General features: G+C 36.3%; 2 protein-coding genes across 2 annotated transcripts; one reads left to right on the top strand and one right to left on the bottom strand.

The window, feature by feature from the left end:
- Nucleotides 1–26: 26 nt before the first annotated feature.
- Nucleotides 27–7,701, top strand: LOC111328168 (EF-hand domain-containing family member B). Its single transcript, XM_022932544.2, has 14 exons — nucleotides 27–290; nucleotides 490–552; nucleotides 705–848; nucleotides 1,268–1,367; nucleotides 1,452–1,532; nucleotides 2,679–2,789; nucleotides 3,122–3,251; nucleotides 3,559–3,865; nucleotides 4,620–4,856; nucleotides 5,554–5,680; nucleotides 6,039–6,115; nucleotides 6,396–6,500; nucleotides 6,762–6,857; nucleotides 7,250–7,701. The coding sequence occupies exons 1-14, from the start codon at nucleotides 240–242 to the stop codon at nucleotides 7,322–7,324; spliced, it is 1,704 nt and encodes a 567-aa protein (XP_022788279.2). The 5' UTR covers nucleotides 27–239; the 3' UTR covers nucleotides 7,325–7,701.
- Nucleotides 7,386–15,062, bottom strand: LOC111328169 (gasdermin-E). Its single transcript, XM_022932545.2, has 7 exons — nucleotides 14,532–15,062; nucleotides 13,247–13,592; nucleotides 12,003–12,242; nucleotides 10,544–10,662; nucleotides 9,839–10,058; nucleotides 9,681–9,751; nucleotides 7,386–9,294 (listed from the first exon to the last, which is right to left on the bottom strand). The coding sequence occupies exons 1-7, from the start codon at nucleotides 14,724–14,726 to the stop codon at nucleotides 9,073–9,075; spliced, it is 1,413 nt and encodes a 470-aa protein (XP_022788280.2). The 5' UTR covers nucleotides 14,727–15,062; the 3' UTR covers nucleotides 7,386–9,072.
- Between the last annotated feature and the right edge of the window lie 1,934 nt (nucleotides 15,063–16,996).

The raw sequence follows: 16,996 nt of genomic DNA, 5'->3' as shown, positions 1-16,996 counted from the left end.
TACGTTTTTGGGTTGCTAAGAGACCAAGACGCCAAGAAAAACTAGGAAGTTTCTATTTACTTCACTTTTTGCTTGTAGTTTTAAAAGCTTTGGATGCCTGAGGAACTTCAGGTTTGGAGCAATATCTTTTAACCCAAAAGCAAGGGAAAATACCACTGCTAAACGCAACATAAACTCCCTCGAACACTTTTGAAAAATTTGTTCGGGTAGAACTCAGTCAAACTACCAGAGAGATCGACATGCTTACAAACGCGGGCAGATTTATAGACAGAAATCCCGGAATAATTCCGGTAAGTTTGCAAGGGGATTTATTGAAAAATGCCCTTTTACCTAAACAACCTAATCTGCAGAAAAGGCGAACTGAGAGCTGCAAAACAAAGAGAAACAATGAGATTATTGAGGCCAGCTACAGATGAGAAATGTTTGTCGTTATGCAGTTTCTGGATTAAATTTAATTTGCCCTGAATTTCACTTTTCATCCTTTTACAGGCGGGAAAACTTTTCAATGTTTCAGGAGAGACAGCCGGTGATAGCCTCCAAATACCACAACGAGTAAGTTGGAAGCGAAATAATCTGATATGGTACTGTGTTGTTTGTTAAAACCGTACATTCAAGGTGTAAAGTTGCAGTTTGTTGTAAGCTTACGTTTCAAATATGTAGCTTTACCACAACAACTTCTTTAAAATCACGATTTCTCTTTAAAGGACACTAGACCAGAAACTGTTCGAAAGTTTAGAGGAGCAACACAACCTGAGGCGGGAAAGGAGAGAGTATTTTACGGCAGAGCAAATGATCCAGACATTGCTTCGAGGATTACACATGGCGTCAACACGAAATCTTCCCTTGTCGTATGTATCCCTTCCTCTACGATATAAGTCTTCATTATCTTTCCCAAAGTAACTTATAATCGTGTAGTTCCCGGAAAGTAATTGTATAAGGTTCTTTGTGTGATAGAAAGAAACTGTTTCGAGCCGGCAGAGTGTTAGTTACAAATCGCCTTTCATATGCAAATGACCAGCTGTTACCCGACTGTTGTCTGTTTCCAGTGAAAAGAACTCACAAAAAAAAACGTTTTCCTAGATAAATCCTCTGAAATTAAAAGCTTAAGAGTTTTTCTTTTCCCGCACTCTTTAGTAAATTAAATTATGAGCTTTCATCCAGAATAGATCTTTCATAATCAGACAAGCCACACATCAATAAAACTTATTAATAAAAATCAAATGCGTCTAACGGATTATTTTGTTTCTATGTCTGATTTCTGCAACAGGCGGGCCAACTTGTGAATCCTTCAAGGAAAAGTCTCTTTTCTCAAAGGATGCTTGACAAAAAAGAAAGCATTTACGCAAGCAGGAAAAACGCTCCTTTAGGTAATTTTATACACTACAATCGTTGAATGATAGACAGATATGTAATTAAATAAGTTTTACGTTCTCTCTTTTCTGTATGATCAGGTCGGTGTCATGATAAAAAGCCAGGACTGCCTGATGGAGTTGGACCAACTGATGTGACTTATGGAGTTAAAACCATCAAAGGTACTAAGATGTGATATGTTAATCACTACATCGTCAGCTTATAGATTAATTATTTAGTTCTTATTAACTGAGCGGGAGGTCTGTATGGGAGAATCTTGACCAAGGTCGCCAGTATAGACCTCACTGCATTCAGTCTGTACCAGCGACCTAGGTCAAGATTCTCCCATACAGACCGACCTAACTGGGTTAATAAGATGTTTATTATATGGCTGTGTCTTATATGCCAATTTTTCATATTCTTTGTACCTTTTTTTTCTAGACCAGTCTAGATGCCAGTCTAGATGGGAAAATCTAGACCACTTTCAATATTGATTTCAGCCAATCAAATTCGTGAATTCGGTTGTTCCCAGTCCTTGTGAGACACTAATTAACACTTTAGTGTTTAGTAAGTTATTTTATTGTTGGTCCAATGCAGCAGACACTATAACCTTCTCAAACTACAAGCAGTCCAGAATTTTGCAGCCCGGATCATCTGTGGTCTTAGAAAATTTGACCACGTGACTCCGCTTCTGAGAGAACTCCAGTGGCTACCCATTAAATCTCAGCTATATCGCCGTGGCGCCGTACTTGCTTTTAAATGTATGACCGGCTCCGCTCCTAGTTATCTCTCCTCGAAGTTTCTAACACGTGGTGAGATAAGTGGTTGCACGACCAGAAGCTCCCAACTTCTGCATATACCCCTATATAGAACTAAATCTAGACAAAGGACTTTCTTTTATCGTACAGTAAATCTATGGAACAGTTTAGATAATACCCTCAAACTCTGTAATTCTTCTCGTGATTTTAAGTGTAAACTTAGAGCCAAATTACTTGCTGCTTTCCTTTCTCATCGCTCTTAGTTGTAACTTTGGTGAACATTTATCAACATTTTAGCTTCCTTAATTTTTCTATTATACTTTTTAGTACTGTAATTTTGTAATTTTTAGATCATTGTCACCGAAAAACCCTCTTTAGGGAGTGTCAATAAAGTTTGTATTGTATTGTACACAGCCATATAATAATACATATTATTAATTAATATCATTTTATTAGTTTTTACATACATATCAATTTCAGTGTAAATATAATTTCAGATCTGCAGAATGGCCGGTTTGATTAGACAAAGTCTTTGAATTAGTAACATGTGGTTATTTTTGTCTTGTGTAGATGGAAGTGCTGGAGAAATGGTAAACCCTGCAAAAACTGCAGCTCAAGTTAATACCGAGTCATTGGAGGGAAAGGAACTGTACAAAGTCAGCCATAATGACTTTGATGTGGGTATGTTGAGACATAAGTTCATCTTTCTGTACAGACTTGAAACCAAAGTATCCATAAATTATGTGCACAGTTTGCATCGACAAGTTAACCCATAACTCCTAAGTTTCCCTTAACTATAGTCCCTAAACATTTTCTTGTAATTTGGTGTTAGATCAAGATAAAAACTTCTTGATAAGTTTGAGTAAACCTAATACCAGTTTTCTAGATTACGTAGGAAACCCATATTATATGGAGAGGCTTATACACTGTAATCGCCTCTGGGAACTATCTACTGACTAGAGTGGTTATTTAGTAATCCCTACTCTGAAGACAATTTCCTTCACTTTTCACAGGTGAAATGTTTGATAGAAAGTATGACTGGAGTAGAATACCAAAAGGCAGCAAATTTGGTGTGGAAACACCACATAACAATGATGGCATCCATGTCAGAAAAACTCTCAAATGGCTTCATGAGACGCAACAGTAAGTTTGATAATAAACATGGGCATGCATGTACACAACTGACTATTGACCAAACTGGTTAATAATATTTAATATTTTCTTCAATTATTACTATTTATATTGTTGTACCAATTAATAGTACTGCCCATTATCTTGCATTCAATGTGATGGTATTATTTTCCTGTTCTGAACATTTAAGTTTTCAATCAAAACATAATTTACAAAATTAATATTACTCTTGTCAAATGATTATCTTACAATTATGGTAATGATAAAATAATGAAAATTCTAATACACATGCATTTCTACTTCATGTCCCTTTCTGCAGAGAAAAAGCAACAAAGATTGTTTCAAAACGCGTTGACAACTTCCGTGAGAGAACCCAGCCTCAACTTGGCCAGGTTCATGATCCAATCAAAGACACCCTCAGGGTCCCTCCAGATCATCCATTTGGGATAATGATTAAACCAGATGAGTACGGAGCTGGAGACCTGATCCATATGCGTGTTCCTGGAAATTATCTTCGAGGTCATGACAGGGAAAGAGGAGTACTTGCAGCTGCGAGACATCATTTGAAGATGGCAAACTATCACAATTTCCATGACCTGAAAGCTGCATTTGGATATTATGACAAGGTGAGGAGGATTTTTGAAACAGGGAGGTACATAGTCCTTAAGGATATTCATATAAAAGGAAACAGGAAAGTGAAATCAGAGAGCTATTGATAAAATTTCAACTTACTCATTCCACTCCTCCTGACTCACTTAATGGTTGTTGAGTTAAAGTGTAGCTAGGTTTTGATTTAACATGCTCAAAACATAAATTAATCAATGCAATTATATCTATAATTAATGAGAGCAAAATGGTGTTAATTAAGACATGCCACTTCTTTGCAAGATCTCAAATAATCTTATAGTTTCTGTAACAAAGAGAATATATTTTTCCCAATAGATTTTTTCAATCCAAGTGTGTTAAATATTACATTACTATAGACCATAGTACACTTTGGCTTGTAAAACCATCACCTTTATAGGAATTTTCGAAAAAACCAGGAGTGAGTTTGGAGATTCGTGCAGCTACATGCATTGTGAAGGGATCGATGTAACCATATTTAACCCATACTTACACACAAGTTAAAAAGTTTAACTTATCAAACACAGGAAAAAAGGGAAAGAATTATGCCACAAACTCACGTAAAGCTGCATGTTTTTTTCCAAAATTTTAGGCTCAAAATCAAGGGTGCAGCTTATAATTACACCATTACTTTCAGAGGGGGTAAACTGGATTGTAAGGGGTTACAAAGTTGTTGTTAGAGTCAATGTTGCTGACTTTTTCATGTAACATGTTCACTGAGTTGGCATAAAAAGTTGCTTCCATGTCAAATTGCAGGATAACTCTGGCAAAATTTCACTTGATGAATTACGCGAGGTGTGTATCCAGTTTAACCTTCCCATCGAGCCAGAGCTGTTGGAGTCTACTTTAGCCTACTGTGATGTGGATGGTGATGGACAAATAAATTATGATGAGTTTGCCAACTTCCTGAACTGGAAAGACAAGATGCCATCAGGAGGAATAAAGAGTACTCTAACTGGAATACAGAAGGATTCAGCTGAAGTAGAAGCTAAGGTAGCCATGAGTGTTTTGGGTTTTAATTTTGCCCTCAAGGTTAAAGCTGATACTGTAACAAAAAAGATTCTCAGACTCGTACTGGCTGGGTGATTGAAATAGGTTGCTTCATGAAGTACTTTGAGAGGTGTTCACCTGAATTTTGCATGGGCTCTCTCTATGTAAGGCTCAGATCTAAAAGTACAAGGAAAGCCTTGACCAGTGCATAATGAGTTGAATGATTGTATTAGAAAACTTCCTCCCAAAAGAGATCTTTTAAGTCCAACCAGGGCTGAATTGTTTGAAAAATGATTAGCAGTTAAACCACATTTCTATTTAATAACTGCCATGGCAACATACAGCTTTTTCCGCAATATACCCAAGATAAGTGTCAATTTAGCAGTTTTAACCATTAAGGCCATGCCATGCCACAAGGGGGTCAATCAAGGATGAGCAGACAATAACTGGCAGGGGTACCCTAGAATGTGATGGGCTCACAATACACAGCGGGATTAGCTCTACTCCAATCCTGTAGTCAGGTGCTTCCTGTTTGTAGATAAGTGAAGTGATGGTATTTTTAACTCTTGAGGTAAACAGTACTACTTCTTCAATGGTCAACAAACTTTTGACTAGTTCTGCAGTGAGCACTACCCAGTCTGTCATGTTGTTGCACAAGGTGGCAAGAGCATAAATAAATGCTTTTTTGGACCTCTTACAGGAAGATGAGCAGAAGACAGCTGCATCAACACCTACAAGACTTAAAAAACAGATTGACCAGGCTGTTGGCGGCTGGAAAACCTCTTCATCTCAGTTTAATGATGTCACAGGCAAAATAAGAACAACAGGTAAGACTTCTATTGTTTGGTTGCCAACTCCAGAGAAACTTTTATCCCTCCTGTTTAGCATTACCCCTTCAGTGGTAGTTACTGAGTTTGTCCTCTCTGTATGTTTATGCACAGAAGGCCTCAGCCAGAGAACGACATTGATTTCTGTTGGTTGCTTGTCGGTCAAGCTGTGCTCCTTTCCAGCCTCTGTCTGGATTCTTCATTTTCCTTTCTATGGTTCTCCTTCAAGTCTCTTTTGTGGAGTAGGACTCTCTCTTAAAATACTTAAAATGACTGCAGGAGGTTCATGTTGTTAATAACCTTCCTTTTTTGTATAATTGTAAGTAAAACTATTTCATTATCTAATATCAATATTTAGGTTGGCGAGCATATGGAGTTCCAACAGTAAGATCTGATTTACCAGCACCAAACACACGAAGAGTTGCAGACCACACTGTAAGTCCATTTTCAACAATAAATAAATTGACACTCAGATGTTTTATAGTATGTCTGGCATAAACAGCACCAAACCATCCCACAAAATTTCAAGAACTTTTCTTTTAACATAACTTTGATGGCATAAATCTCCATAAAGTACAAGTTGGGAGAATACCTATCCTTGATCAGCTTTTGAATTGTTACTTGTTGAGAGATAATTTTAGATAGTAATGATAATCAAAGTTCTCATAACAGACATAGCAAAAAATTAATTGTTCCTCCTGGGTCATTCCCACAGAATTATGGAGATGAATCTGATGCCTATGGCCTTATCAACCCATCAATTTACAGTAATCATGGAGTTTATGAGAAGGATTTCTTTAGCTCCAGGGACCAGTATGAGGTAAATTTAATTTAACCACAAATTACTTAATAATCCAAAGTACATTGGTAGATATTTCTGCCAAAAAAGAGGGTCTAATTTGATCATGTATCCTCTTGCTATGAAATTTGTTTCAATTCAATTTCCTTGTTTCTTGTTTTTTGTTGTTGTTGTTGTTGTTGTTGTTGTTGCCTTTCAGTCACCATTTTGAAGGTGAAATATACTATACCGTATATATAAAAAACTGCTCAGTCGACATGTATATTTATTTTATACACTCAGATAAGAAGAATATTTGATGGAATTGGTGTGGAGATGACAAGTGATGCATTTGAAAAGATTTGGGAGGAAGCTAGCACCAGACACCCCACTGGACTGGTAATAACATCTCCATTCAACTCTCTTTACTCTTCTTATTTCTCAGCTCAAGCTCAATAACTCAAGACATGCATAATTAACCAATAGTTTTAGCATTCACCCTCAGGTGTCCTATTGCCCTTGTTGTCTAGCTGAACAGCCACAAGAAGCTCAAATACCTAACTGCTGGTCTGGGGAAGGATCGATGTTTCTAAAAACAAGATTGCAATTCTCAGATAAAATAAATTGAAATATTTCTATCAATAATAAAATTAAAATAAGCTTGATTGGCTTGTAAATAGGTTTCTATTATTTTTAAATTCTAACTTGACATCCTTTGAACATTTTCCTTATGTTCAACTTGTGTCGTTGTTGTTTTTTTTTAACTCTAACTTCACTTACTTTTGTTCTAGGTCAGCATAGAGACATTCAGGGGAGTAATGGATGAAGTAAATGCCAAGAAACTTGTTGAAACTCAAATGGCATGAAAACAGAGAAGCATGAAAAAAAGACTTGACTTTCCCTTATTTAAATAAACATGAAGCAGTGTTCAGCTAACTTTTTATTTTTCACTTCACATTTGATACAGTAGAGATTGTTAATAGGGTGTTTGTCTCTATAGTACAGTAATTAGAACTGAAATTGGAATATTCTCCAATCTTTTCATGTTTGTGTTTACTCTGTCTATCCATTTGCCATCCATTTACATTTATAGAAATCTTTGAATTTTTGCCATTCAAATGGAAAGTAATCAATTTGGATAGCACCTGAGCTAAAAATGATTGCAGCAAATGGAAAAAGTTTTGGAACATAATTTTTAAATAAAATCTAATTGAATGAAAAAATAAATTGGTCCATCGACACATATTAACAGTTCTGTTCATTAGTGCCTAGTACATACCTTTGAAAAATAAGGAATTCATATCAATAAAAGCTGTTTCAGCCAAGAGAGCCAATCAAACAGCTTGTTGCCCCCTACTTATTCTTTTCAAATAAATTATCGAAGATTGAAATGATTTCAAATGAAAAAATCATTCATTGAACTGACACAACAATCACGATTAGAAACACTGAGCTTGTGATGGATAGTGTTTTCCAAATATTAACACATAAAATGTTCATTTTGGAATTTGACACAAGCAGACTTAACTGTGGTCACATGTTCAATCTTCAAATAATCAATCTATTGGATAAAAAATGTTGCTTATGTGCAACAAGCATGGTCACTTTCCACACACATTCCAAATAATTTCAGCAGGACAAAATTCAATAAATTGGTGATCTCTATACAGATTTCCCCATTTCATGGATGAACTTAACAACCATTTAAAGTTTATTTAGACTTGATAAAGTCACATCAAAATTCAGAATGAGTACAATCATGTACATGATATAATTTTATCTTTAATTTCATAGTAATAAAAGTTTGAGAGGAAAAAATTATCTATAACTTCATTTGCACTGATGCTAACCCTCAAAATGTCAGCTTTTTAACTCTTCATGGAAACCAATTTCAACTTAGTTGATAAAACCAAATTATCTATAACTTAGTTTATTTTCACAATTTTTCACACACAAAAATTCTTACATGTACAATAGTATGATACAGTCAAAGTGTGATTTTTAACCAAGGTTCCACACAGGAAAACTCATACCTAAATTTTGACTACATGTTAGCTTCTTCAACAAGTAACAAAAAAGAGGGAAATAACAAGGTCAATATTTTTTTACATGTTATGTTCATTACTTTAGATGTCTACTACATTTAAATGTCTTTAAATGTCTACTACATTTTAATAATCAAGAAGTGCCACTACAAATAATTTACACTAAATCTTAGTATTAATATTATAACCTTTTCCTCTGTCAATGATTGTTTTCAAAAAGGCAAGGCAGTTATTTGCAATGCAAGGCTCCACAAACCCCACTAGATAAAGAAAAGGCACAACCAACAAAACATTACCTCTATTTTTTTTTCCTTTCCTTTCCTTTCCCTTCCTTCTTTATTTCACCTCTGTTCAGTTGAACCACAGACCACACAGATGTGCGCAGTCTTCAATCAGCTGTTTTAAATAATACACGAGAAACCTTCAGAAATTACTCTGAGAGGATACTGCATAATTATCATGGAATTAACAACTTTAGCAAGCTTGATCAAGGAACAGTGATTCCTCGATCCCCACTGCCAGGTTGATAAGAGTCAGCTGCTCAAGAATCACAATGATGAATCTGTGTGCTAAATCTTGGTGCACATAACAAAAACTGCAACATAAACATCTTCAAGGGAGATGTGTTCAAAGTCCCACTTCAGGCGCAAAACCTTTTGATTCCCTTCCATAACCTGATCAAATCCAACAGACAAAAGGAATTTCTTGGCAGGATTTGATGAATGTGTCCACAGCCTTTGAAGTAGTGGATCATCTATTGAAGTCATCTTACCAAACATTGTATTTTTGAGCTGAAAATAAGTGAAAATAAGGCTAGCATCCCTTGAGTCCAGAAGAAATACTTGAGGGAGAATATTAAATTCCAACTAATTATGTGTTAGGACTATGCTGGGAAATATTGGCCCAAGATCATAGCAGTGCAGAACTTGCTAAACATAGTCCATACAAAAATGACTATGGGCCAAGATTCCCCAATACATCTCAAGCAAGCAAGGTTAGTAGTTTATTATAGAATGCATACATTTGGACTGTGGGATATGGAGTTCAGGTTTCCACAGGGGTGACGAGTTTATGGCCTCTGCATAATTGTCCCATGGGGATAAGGGTGAGCCAGGTATGGTGACCTAACTTCCAATTCTGATTTAATTGAATAATGTAACAAAAATTGTTCACATACCAGATACAACAGCGGCTCCAGGTATTGGGAAGTCACTTCTTTTAATGTCTGACATTGAGTAGCTGAGAGTTCTATTCAAATGGAATATTATTTTCTAACTTTTATTACAAAACTTCACACAAAAAAAGTTGCCAAAGGTGAATCACATTCAAACTCACCAACAAGAGCTTCTGCAAGAGCAGTGCAGCATTGCAACAACCCATCTTCAGGACTTTGGGAGAATGTTAAACTGCCTTCTCCTGAATCATCAATGTTGAATCCTATCAGAGGTAGAAGGTCCTTGAGAGGTCCATAACCTGGTCCAGCTTTGGTCTGGATTTCTTTCATTTCAAGTGGCTCAAAATTCTTCTTTTCAACAGCTGATAATGCTTTCTCCAACTGTTTTTGTAAAATAGTTATTGTGGTGAAAAATAACCCTCCAGACTTGTTAAAAACATCACTCTAATGAATCACACATGTGTCATTGTACTTCTAAATACACTCTGAAGTAAACTTTCATTTGATATTTCTAAGAAAGCACTGCACCTCTCCTCAAAGAACAAATCGGTGTCTACTTTAAATGGGAAAATCAAAGAAAACGAGATTTAGAGATAAGTTAAAATAAGAAACTTGCTACATGGACAATGAATCTGAAAGATTAAAAATTTACTACAGTATTCTTTTAAGATAAACTTTCTGTGGTTAGCATTTTCCTCCTCCTTATTTATGCAGATCAGGTTAGGCAACAACTGTACAAGATTTTGCTGTCGCGATGGAAAAAATATGGAATAGCATAGAAGAGGTGACATGCCCAAATATTATGTATTATAACAAACCCATAAAACATTCAGTTAAGGAACATTTTAAAAATAAGAAACTCTCACCATGTCCCTAAGAGGCGCAACAGCTTGTGGATAGGAAAGAATTTCCTTATAGAGACCAATGATCTTGCCAAGTAGCGGAGACTTCAGAAGGTCATCAAAGACAGCTTTTAAGGCTTTATCTAAAAAGACGTTTTTTTAATACATAAAGACTGAGTGAGCAATCCTTTTACCTGTGTTCAATTTCAAGAATTCCAAGTGATTTTAGGAGGTAATAAGAACTAATACAATACAGGAGGTACATTTTACTGATTACCACCTGAAAAGGATGTATCACTGACCATAACATCTTAGATAACAATAATGATAATAATAATAATAATAATAATGATGATGATGATGACTTTATATACCAAGGGTGTCACGTTACAGTTAAGAACTGGTAAACTTGTGGCCATCCCCTAAGATACAAAACTAATTCATAGATATTAAAAAGGTAAACCAGTTAAAAAATGGTAAAAACAGTAAAAAGAAGATTAATAAACATGATAAACATCATTAATAATTAATAAACATCACAAGAGATTTTAATTAGAAAATTTAAAGATATTCAGGATCCTTTACTGAACTGGCCTAAAGTAGGGTTAGGATGGTTACTTCCTTTTCTGTCGTAGCCACCAATCTGCTCCACGAGACCCTCTTCCTGTCTCTCAATATTAATTATAACATAACCAAAGTAAAGCGTGCACTTTGATTGGTAAATTTAGCATGCGTCCCCCATTTGCCCATGGGTGTACGCTGCTGACGTGAGCAAATGCAAAGACTATTTTTCTGTGTGCGGTTGTTTTTTCTGGTCACGTAAGATTTGTTAAATAAAAGGGAACTCTTTAGCTACAATGTATCAATGTTATGTTATAAAACAAACGGTAAACACCACAGCGTACACTATTGAGTTATGGATGTACTTGGGAGGTTTGCTAAGCACTCAAGAAGCTAGAGTCGCTCTCGGCTATCGCCTCGTGCAACTCTTACGCTTCTTCTACCATTTGTTAATTAATAACAACAACTTTCAACCACAGCAACATCTTTATTTATACTCACCATGAACTTAACTTATAAATTATGACTACCTGCGAAATAGCGAAGCTAATCGAGGCAGGTAGTATGAGAAACGTGTCAATTACATAATAATTATTAATATAATATTATTCTAATGACAAAAAATAATTAACAAGTACAAAGGTACAGATGTCAATTACAAATTAAAAGTGAATACAAAAATATAGATATACTAATTACGAAGCCCCGAGCACATAATTAAAAACAGGAATTTCAGCTCAAAATACTCTTTATTTTAACAAAATCTAGTTTCTTGTCATTTGGTTTATTAATGTATCAATATCAGGATAAGAATCCTGGTTTATAAGGATTTGAAGTAAGGATTTGGTTATTTTTTTCTTGAAACTATATTTTGGGGGCTGTCTCAAAACATCAGGAATCCAGTTCTAACTTTTTAAGTTACCTTTCTGTCCATCTGGTTCATCAAACAAACAATAATTCATGCCAACCTCTCCTCCTCCATCTGTGGCATCAGGTAGAACCAGCTCAAAGGTTCCCGTGTCTACGTCAAATTGTGCTTCATAACAAGCATATCCTAATATTGTATTACTGGGGAGTTCATATGAACGGTGGTGTTCCAATTCTACCGAGCCACTCAAGCTGATAGAGAACTTGGGTTTGCCAGTACTAACACTTGCATCACCTGAAAATGTAGACTATTAGCTGTGTCTTTTGTCCATTTTTATATGGCATATGTTGAAAAAAATTGTTAGTCAAGAGTAACTACCCTTATCTATCTGGTTTGTTAAGCCAAAAAGTATGCTGCTGGTTGAAAATTGTTAAGTGAGATGACCGAAAGATAGCATTTGAATTCAAATAATTGTTAGTGCATAACCTCTGGATGTCTTTGTGCTTTACCGAGTAATGCCAGCCAAAAATCACTGGCAGCCAACACTTAGAAAAAACCCGACATTGCAGAGTGCATGCCCCTTTAAAAGCAGTGAATATAATGTTTTTATGGCCTCTAAAAGAGAAATTATAAGTGTTATAATATATAAATGCGGCAGATATAAATTTGGTAGAGTAGCAATTTGGTGGTTGTGTCAAACGTGGCGAGAAGAGAAAAGTATTGGTCAGGAGTTATTTTTTTTGCATCTCACCAGCATGCCAAGAAAAGAAAAAGGTATAACTATAGCTGCAGGATGGTGTTATGGTTACTATTACAATGGCCATGTCTACTTCTTTTCTTGTTATTATGAACTAGGTTCATCACATTGAATGAGGTTTTTAGGATTTGCTTTCCTTGGGGAAACCTGAGAAAGACAGATGGCATTACACACTTTCCCTGGCCCCTATAAAACTAGTATCTAACTTCTTCCAACATCACTCCTTAATGAACCATTAAGGTCACAAGAATAAAGGAAATGATTGCCAACTAGAGAAGCTCTTGATTATTAAACAAATTCTCCTTGTCAGCATCTTGAAGAAATTTATAGAGGACAGTAAGGAGAATATGCTTAATGGTATTATTTTTATGGTGGACAGAATTTTAACCAGCTTGTACGTGCACCCTTACATATTCTGAGTTTTTGGTTTTTTTTTCCTCTCCAGTGAAGAACCAGAGAGAGTAAGCTTCAACTGTATTTCAAATAGCATCATTTCCTGATTGTTTTAATACTCATAAAATAAAACATAAGATTGTCAAACCTTCCTCCCTAGAATCTGAAGCAAGGTCTGTGTCTCCTTGAGTTGCAACTGTTTCATAAATGATACACAGACTTCTTCTCTGTTTGGTGCAAATGTACTGCACATATTCATGACCCAAATTCAATGTTGTGTCTGCTAGAGCCTTCTTCAAGTTAACCCATGTGACTTCTCTTTTCAAAACAGTTCCTACATCCATGCTGATAGTAAATGAGTCTACTGCAGATGCATCAATTCCAAACTCTGATGCAATCTTGCCTCCCAGTTTACCACTGATGTGGAACTTTGGTTCATTTTTGTAATTTGAGATGAAGGTGGATTTTTCAATATGACCTTTGATATGAACTGGCTAAAGGGACAAAAAAATTGAAGAAATTTCTGGTAGTAAGAGTGGTGAAAGATATTGGCCAGGTCATTCTTGTGTATAATACTGACCAGATTAACTTTGTTGTCATGTTCAAATATATTGCTGAACCAATAGAAGGATTACAGTATCAAAACATCATCTAGCAAACTCAAATTGCCTTTGCTGTAATTTTCTGATGCTTTTCCAGGCAAGTTGGTGTGAGTCGTTTCATTGGAAGATCAGTCTCTTCTTAAATTTTATAAAACTGGCATATTCTGTGTGTATATACAAATGTTAAAAACTGACACTTTTCTTTCAAACATGATCCCCATTTAAATAAATTGATAATCATGTTCTTTACTTGAGAGGAATCAAAAAAAAAAATGACTTAAAAGGTTAAAGATCCAAAACCTTGCAAGTCACTTTACTGGTTGTACTCAAGAAAAGGGGAGTTACAACAACTTAGCATGTTCAACTATATTATATAATAAATGTGTCAAAATGTCATAACAAAAACAGAATTTTCATAAACTATATAGATATGGTTAAGTAGGTAGTATTGTTGAGTACACAGGGTGTGGGAGAGGCATGGCCATGATGTCATCCATGATATGATCAAACCTTCCATTCGCAACGAATCCGAAATTGTCGTTTTAAAGAAGGATTTATCTGTCAAGATACTGAATTTTTTTTCACGTCTCTTTAAAGACACGTTTGATGTAGAAAAAAAATCCTATATCAAAAGAAACCCTGACTTCGAAAACTTCAATTTATTGAATACTACAGCTCAAACTCGCCAACCTCATCGAAAGGAAAAATTTACAAGACTTGCAATAGTCCACATGTGTTTCTACATATCCATGTCATACAGGCCGTTTTGGGCAATGGCGCATCTCCCTTCTCTCCCTTAAAAGCTTAATGTGTAAAATCTTTTACTCTTACCTTCGTTAACAGCTCATTCAAAGTAAAAGGTGTAGACTTATATGTGTCTGTCTTCCAAAACCAACGGCTTCTTTTTTTTGTTACAACACACAGAATACTACTACGTGTAGACGTGTTTAAATCAAGAATTGGACGAAGGGTGGATCGCCCCGTATCTTTGACAAACTGTTTAGAACAAGCTTCGAACAGCGCCATATTTATGTTCAATATGGACGATTATAGACAAGCATGCTGGGAAATGTTTACAGCGACATCTTGCGGGAATGGGCACGATCCGAGGAAAAGCATTCATGTCAGGTCCATATCACGTCCCAATAACTAATACCATTAATCTACTTAACAATTATTCCACGAGCGCGCGTTGGATATGAGATGATAGATAGCCAACGGGGCGCGTAGCGCCGAGTTGGCTATAATCATCTCATATCCAACATGCGCGAGTGGAATAATTGTTTTATTAAAAACGTCCCCAAGATATTAGTCAAATCTTAACAAATCTTAAATTTTTTAGCTCCCTTTTAATTTTAACCCGACGCGTACGCTTACCTTATTTGTAGATTATGGTATATTGGCTCATATACCATAATAGCTAAGCTAATAAAAAGTCTTGAATTGCATTATCCAATGATCGAGTTTTTAATAAAATCATCTTATATCTAACAAGCGCGAGTGGAATAATTGTTTTGTTTAGAAAAACGCCCCCAAGATACTAGACAAATCTTCTCGACTTTATTTTGTAAGAAGAAACCGGATGTTACAATGTACAGATATTAGATTATGGTATATTGGCTCATATACCATAATGGCTAAGCCGATAAAAAGTCTTGAATTGCATTATCCAATGATCTAGCTTTTAATAATTAGATAAAAAGTCTTGAATTGCATTATCCAATGATCTAGCTTTTAATAATTAGTATTATTAAAAGCTAGATCATTGGATAATGCAATTCAAGACTTTTTATTGGCTTAGCCATTATGGTATATCAGCCAATATACCATAATCTACGAATATGGCCATCGTAGGTGTCAGCTTAATATTAAAAGGGAGCTAAAAATTTAATAAAATTTTATACTTAATTTAACGCTTTTAATAAAACAATTATTCCACTCGCTCTTGTTGGATATGAGATGATTATAGCCAACTCGGCGCTACGCGCCTCGTTGGCTATCTATCATCTCATATCCAACGCGCGCTCGTGGAATAATTGTTAAATAGCCAACTCGGCGCTACACGCCTCGTTGGCTATGTATCACCTCATATCCAACGCGCGCTCGTGGAATAATTGTTGATTATAACAGTCATGTATGTTGCACGATATGTCCTAGCTAACCTTAGCTTGTTCTACCAGTTACCCTCACCTTCTTTAAGTTACCATTATTCTACCAAATTAACCCCCATCTACCCTAAGTTACCAGTATTCTACCACGTTAAACCTCATCTACCCTAAGTTACTCGTGTTCTACCACGTTAAACCTCATCTACCCTAAGTTGCCCATGTTCCACCACGTTAAACCTCATCTACTCTAAGTTACCCGTGTTCTACCACGTTAAACCTCATCTACCCTAAATTACCCATGTTCTACCACGTTAACCTTCATCTACCCTACGTAACCCATGTTCTACCACGTTCACCGCCATCTACCCTAGGTTAACAATGTTACACCGCGTTTACTCCCATCTACCCTAAGTTACCCATGATCTACCAAGTTTCCCCCATCTACCCTTGGTTAGCCATATTCTACCACGTTTACCCCCATGTACCCTTGGTTAGCCGTGTTCTGCCACGTTAACACTCATCTACCCTAGGTAACCCATATTCTACCACGTTCACCCCCATCTACCCTAAGTTACCCATGTTCTACCCCGTTTACCCCCATCTACCCTAGGTTAGCCATGTTCTACCACGTTAACCCTCATGTACCCTAGGTAACCCATGTTCTACCGCATTCACCCCCATCTAGCATCTACCCTAGATTAGCCATGTTACACCTCATTTACCTCCATCTACCCTGGCTTAGCCATGTTCTACCACGTTCACCCCCATCTACCCTAGGTTAGCCATGTTACAACTCGTTAACCCCCATCTACCCCAGGTTAGATGGGGTTAGATGGGTTCGCTCTGACGAAGGGCTAACGCTCGAAACGTCAGCTTTTATAATCGTAACGGTGGCCAATTTACCCTTTCAACTTTGTTAATATATTCAAATTATTTCGTTACCCCCACCGACGCAGCCCCAAACAGTTTCTTTAAAACTATCAGCCTTTACCCCAGGTTAGCCGTGTTCTACCACGTTTACCCCCATCTACCCTAAGTTACCCATGTTCTACCACGTTAACCCTCATTTACCCTAAGTTACCCATGTTCTACCACGTTAACCCTCAGTTTCCCTAAGTTACCCATGTTCTACCCCGTTTACCCCCATCTACCCTAGATTAGCCGTGTTACACCTCGTTTACCCCCATC

This window comes from Stylophora pistillata, chromosome 14, assembly GCF_964205215.1.
Source record: "Stylophora pistillata chromosome 14, jaStyPist1.2, whole genome shotgun sequence".
NCBI lineage: Eukaryota > Metazoa > Cnidaria > Anthozoa > Scleractinia > Pocilloporidae > Stylophora > Stylophora pistillata.
The sequence above is the reverse complement of the archived record's forward strand: the minus strand, read 5'-3'. Positions and strand labels throughout refer to the sequence as shown.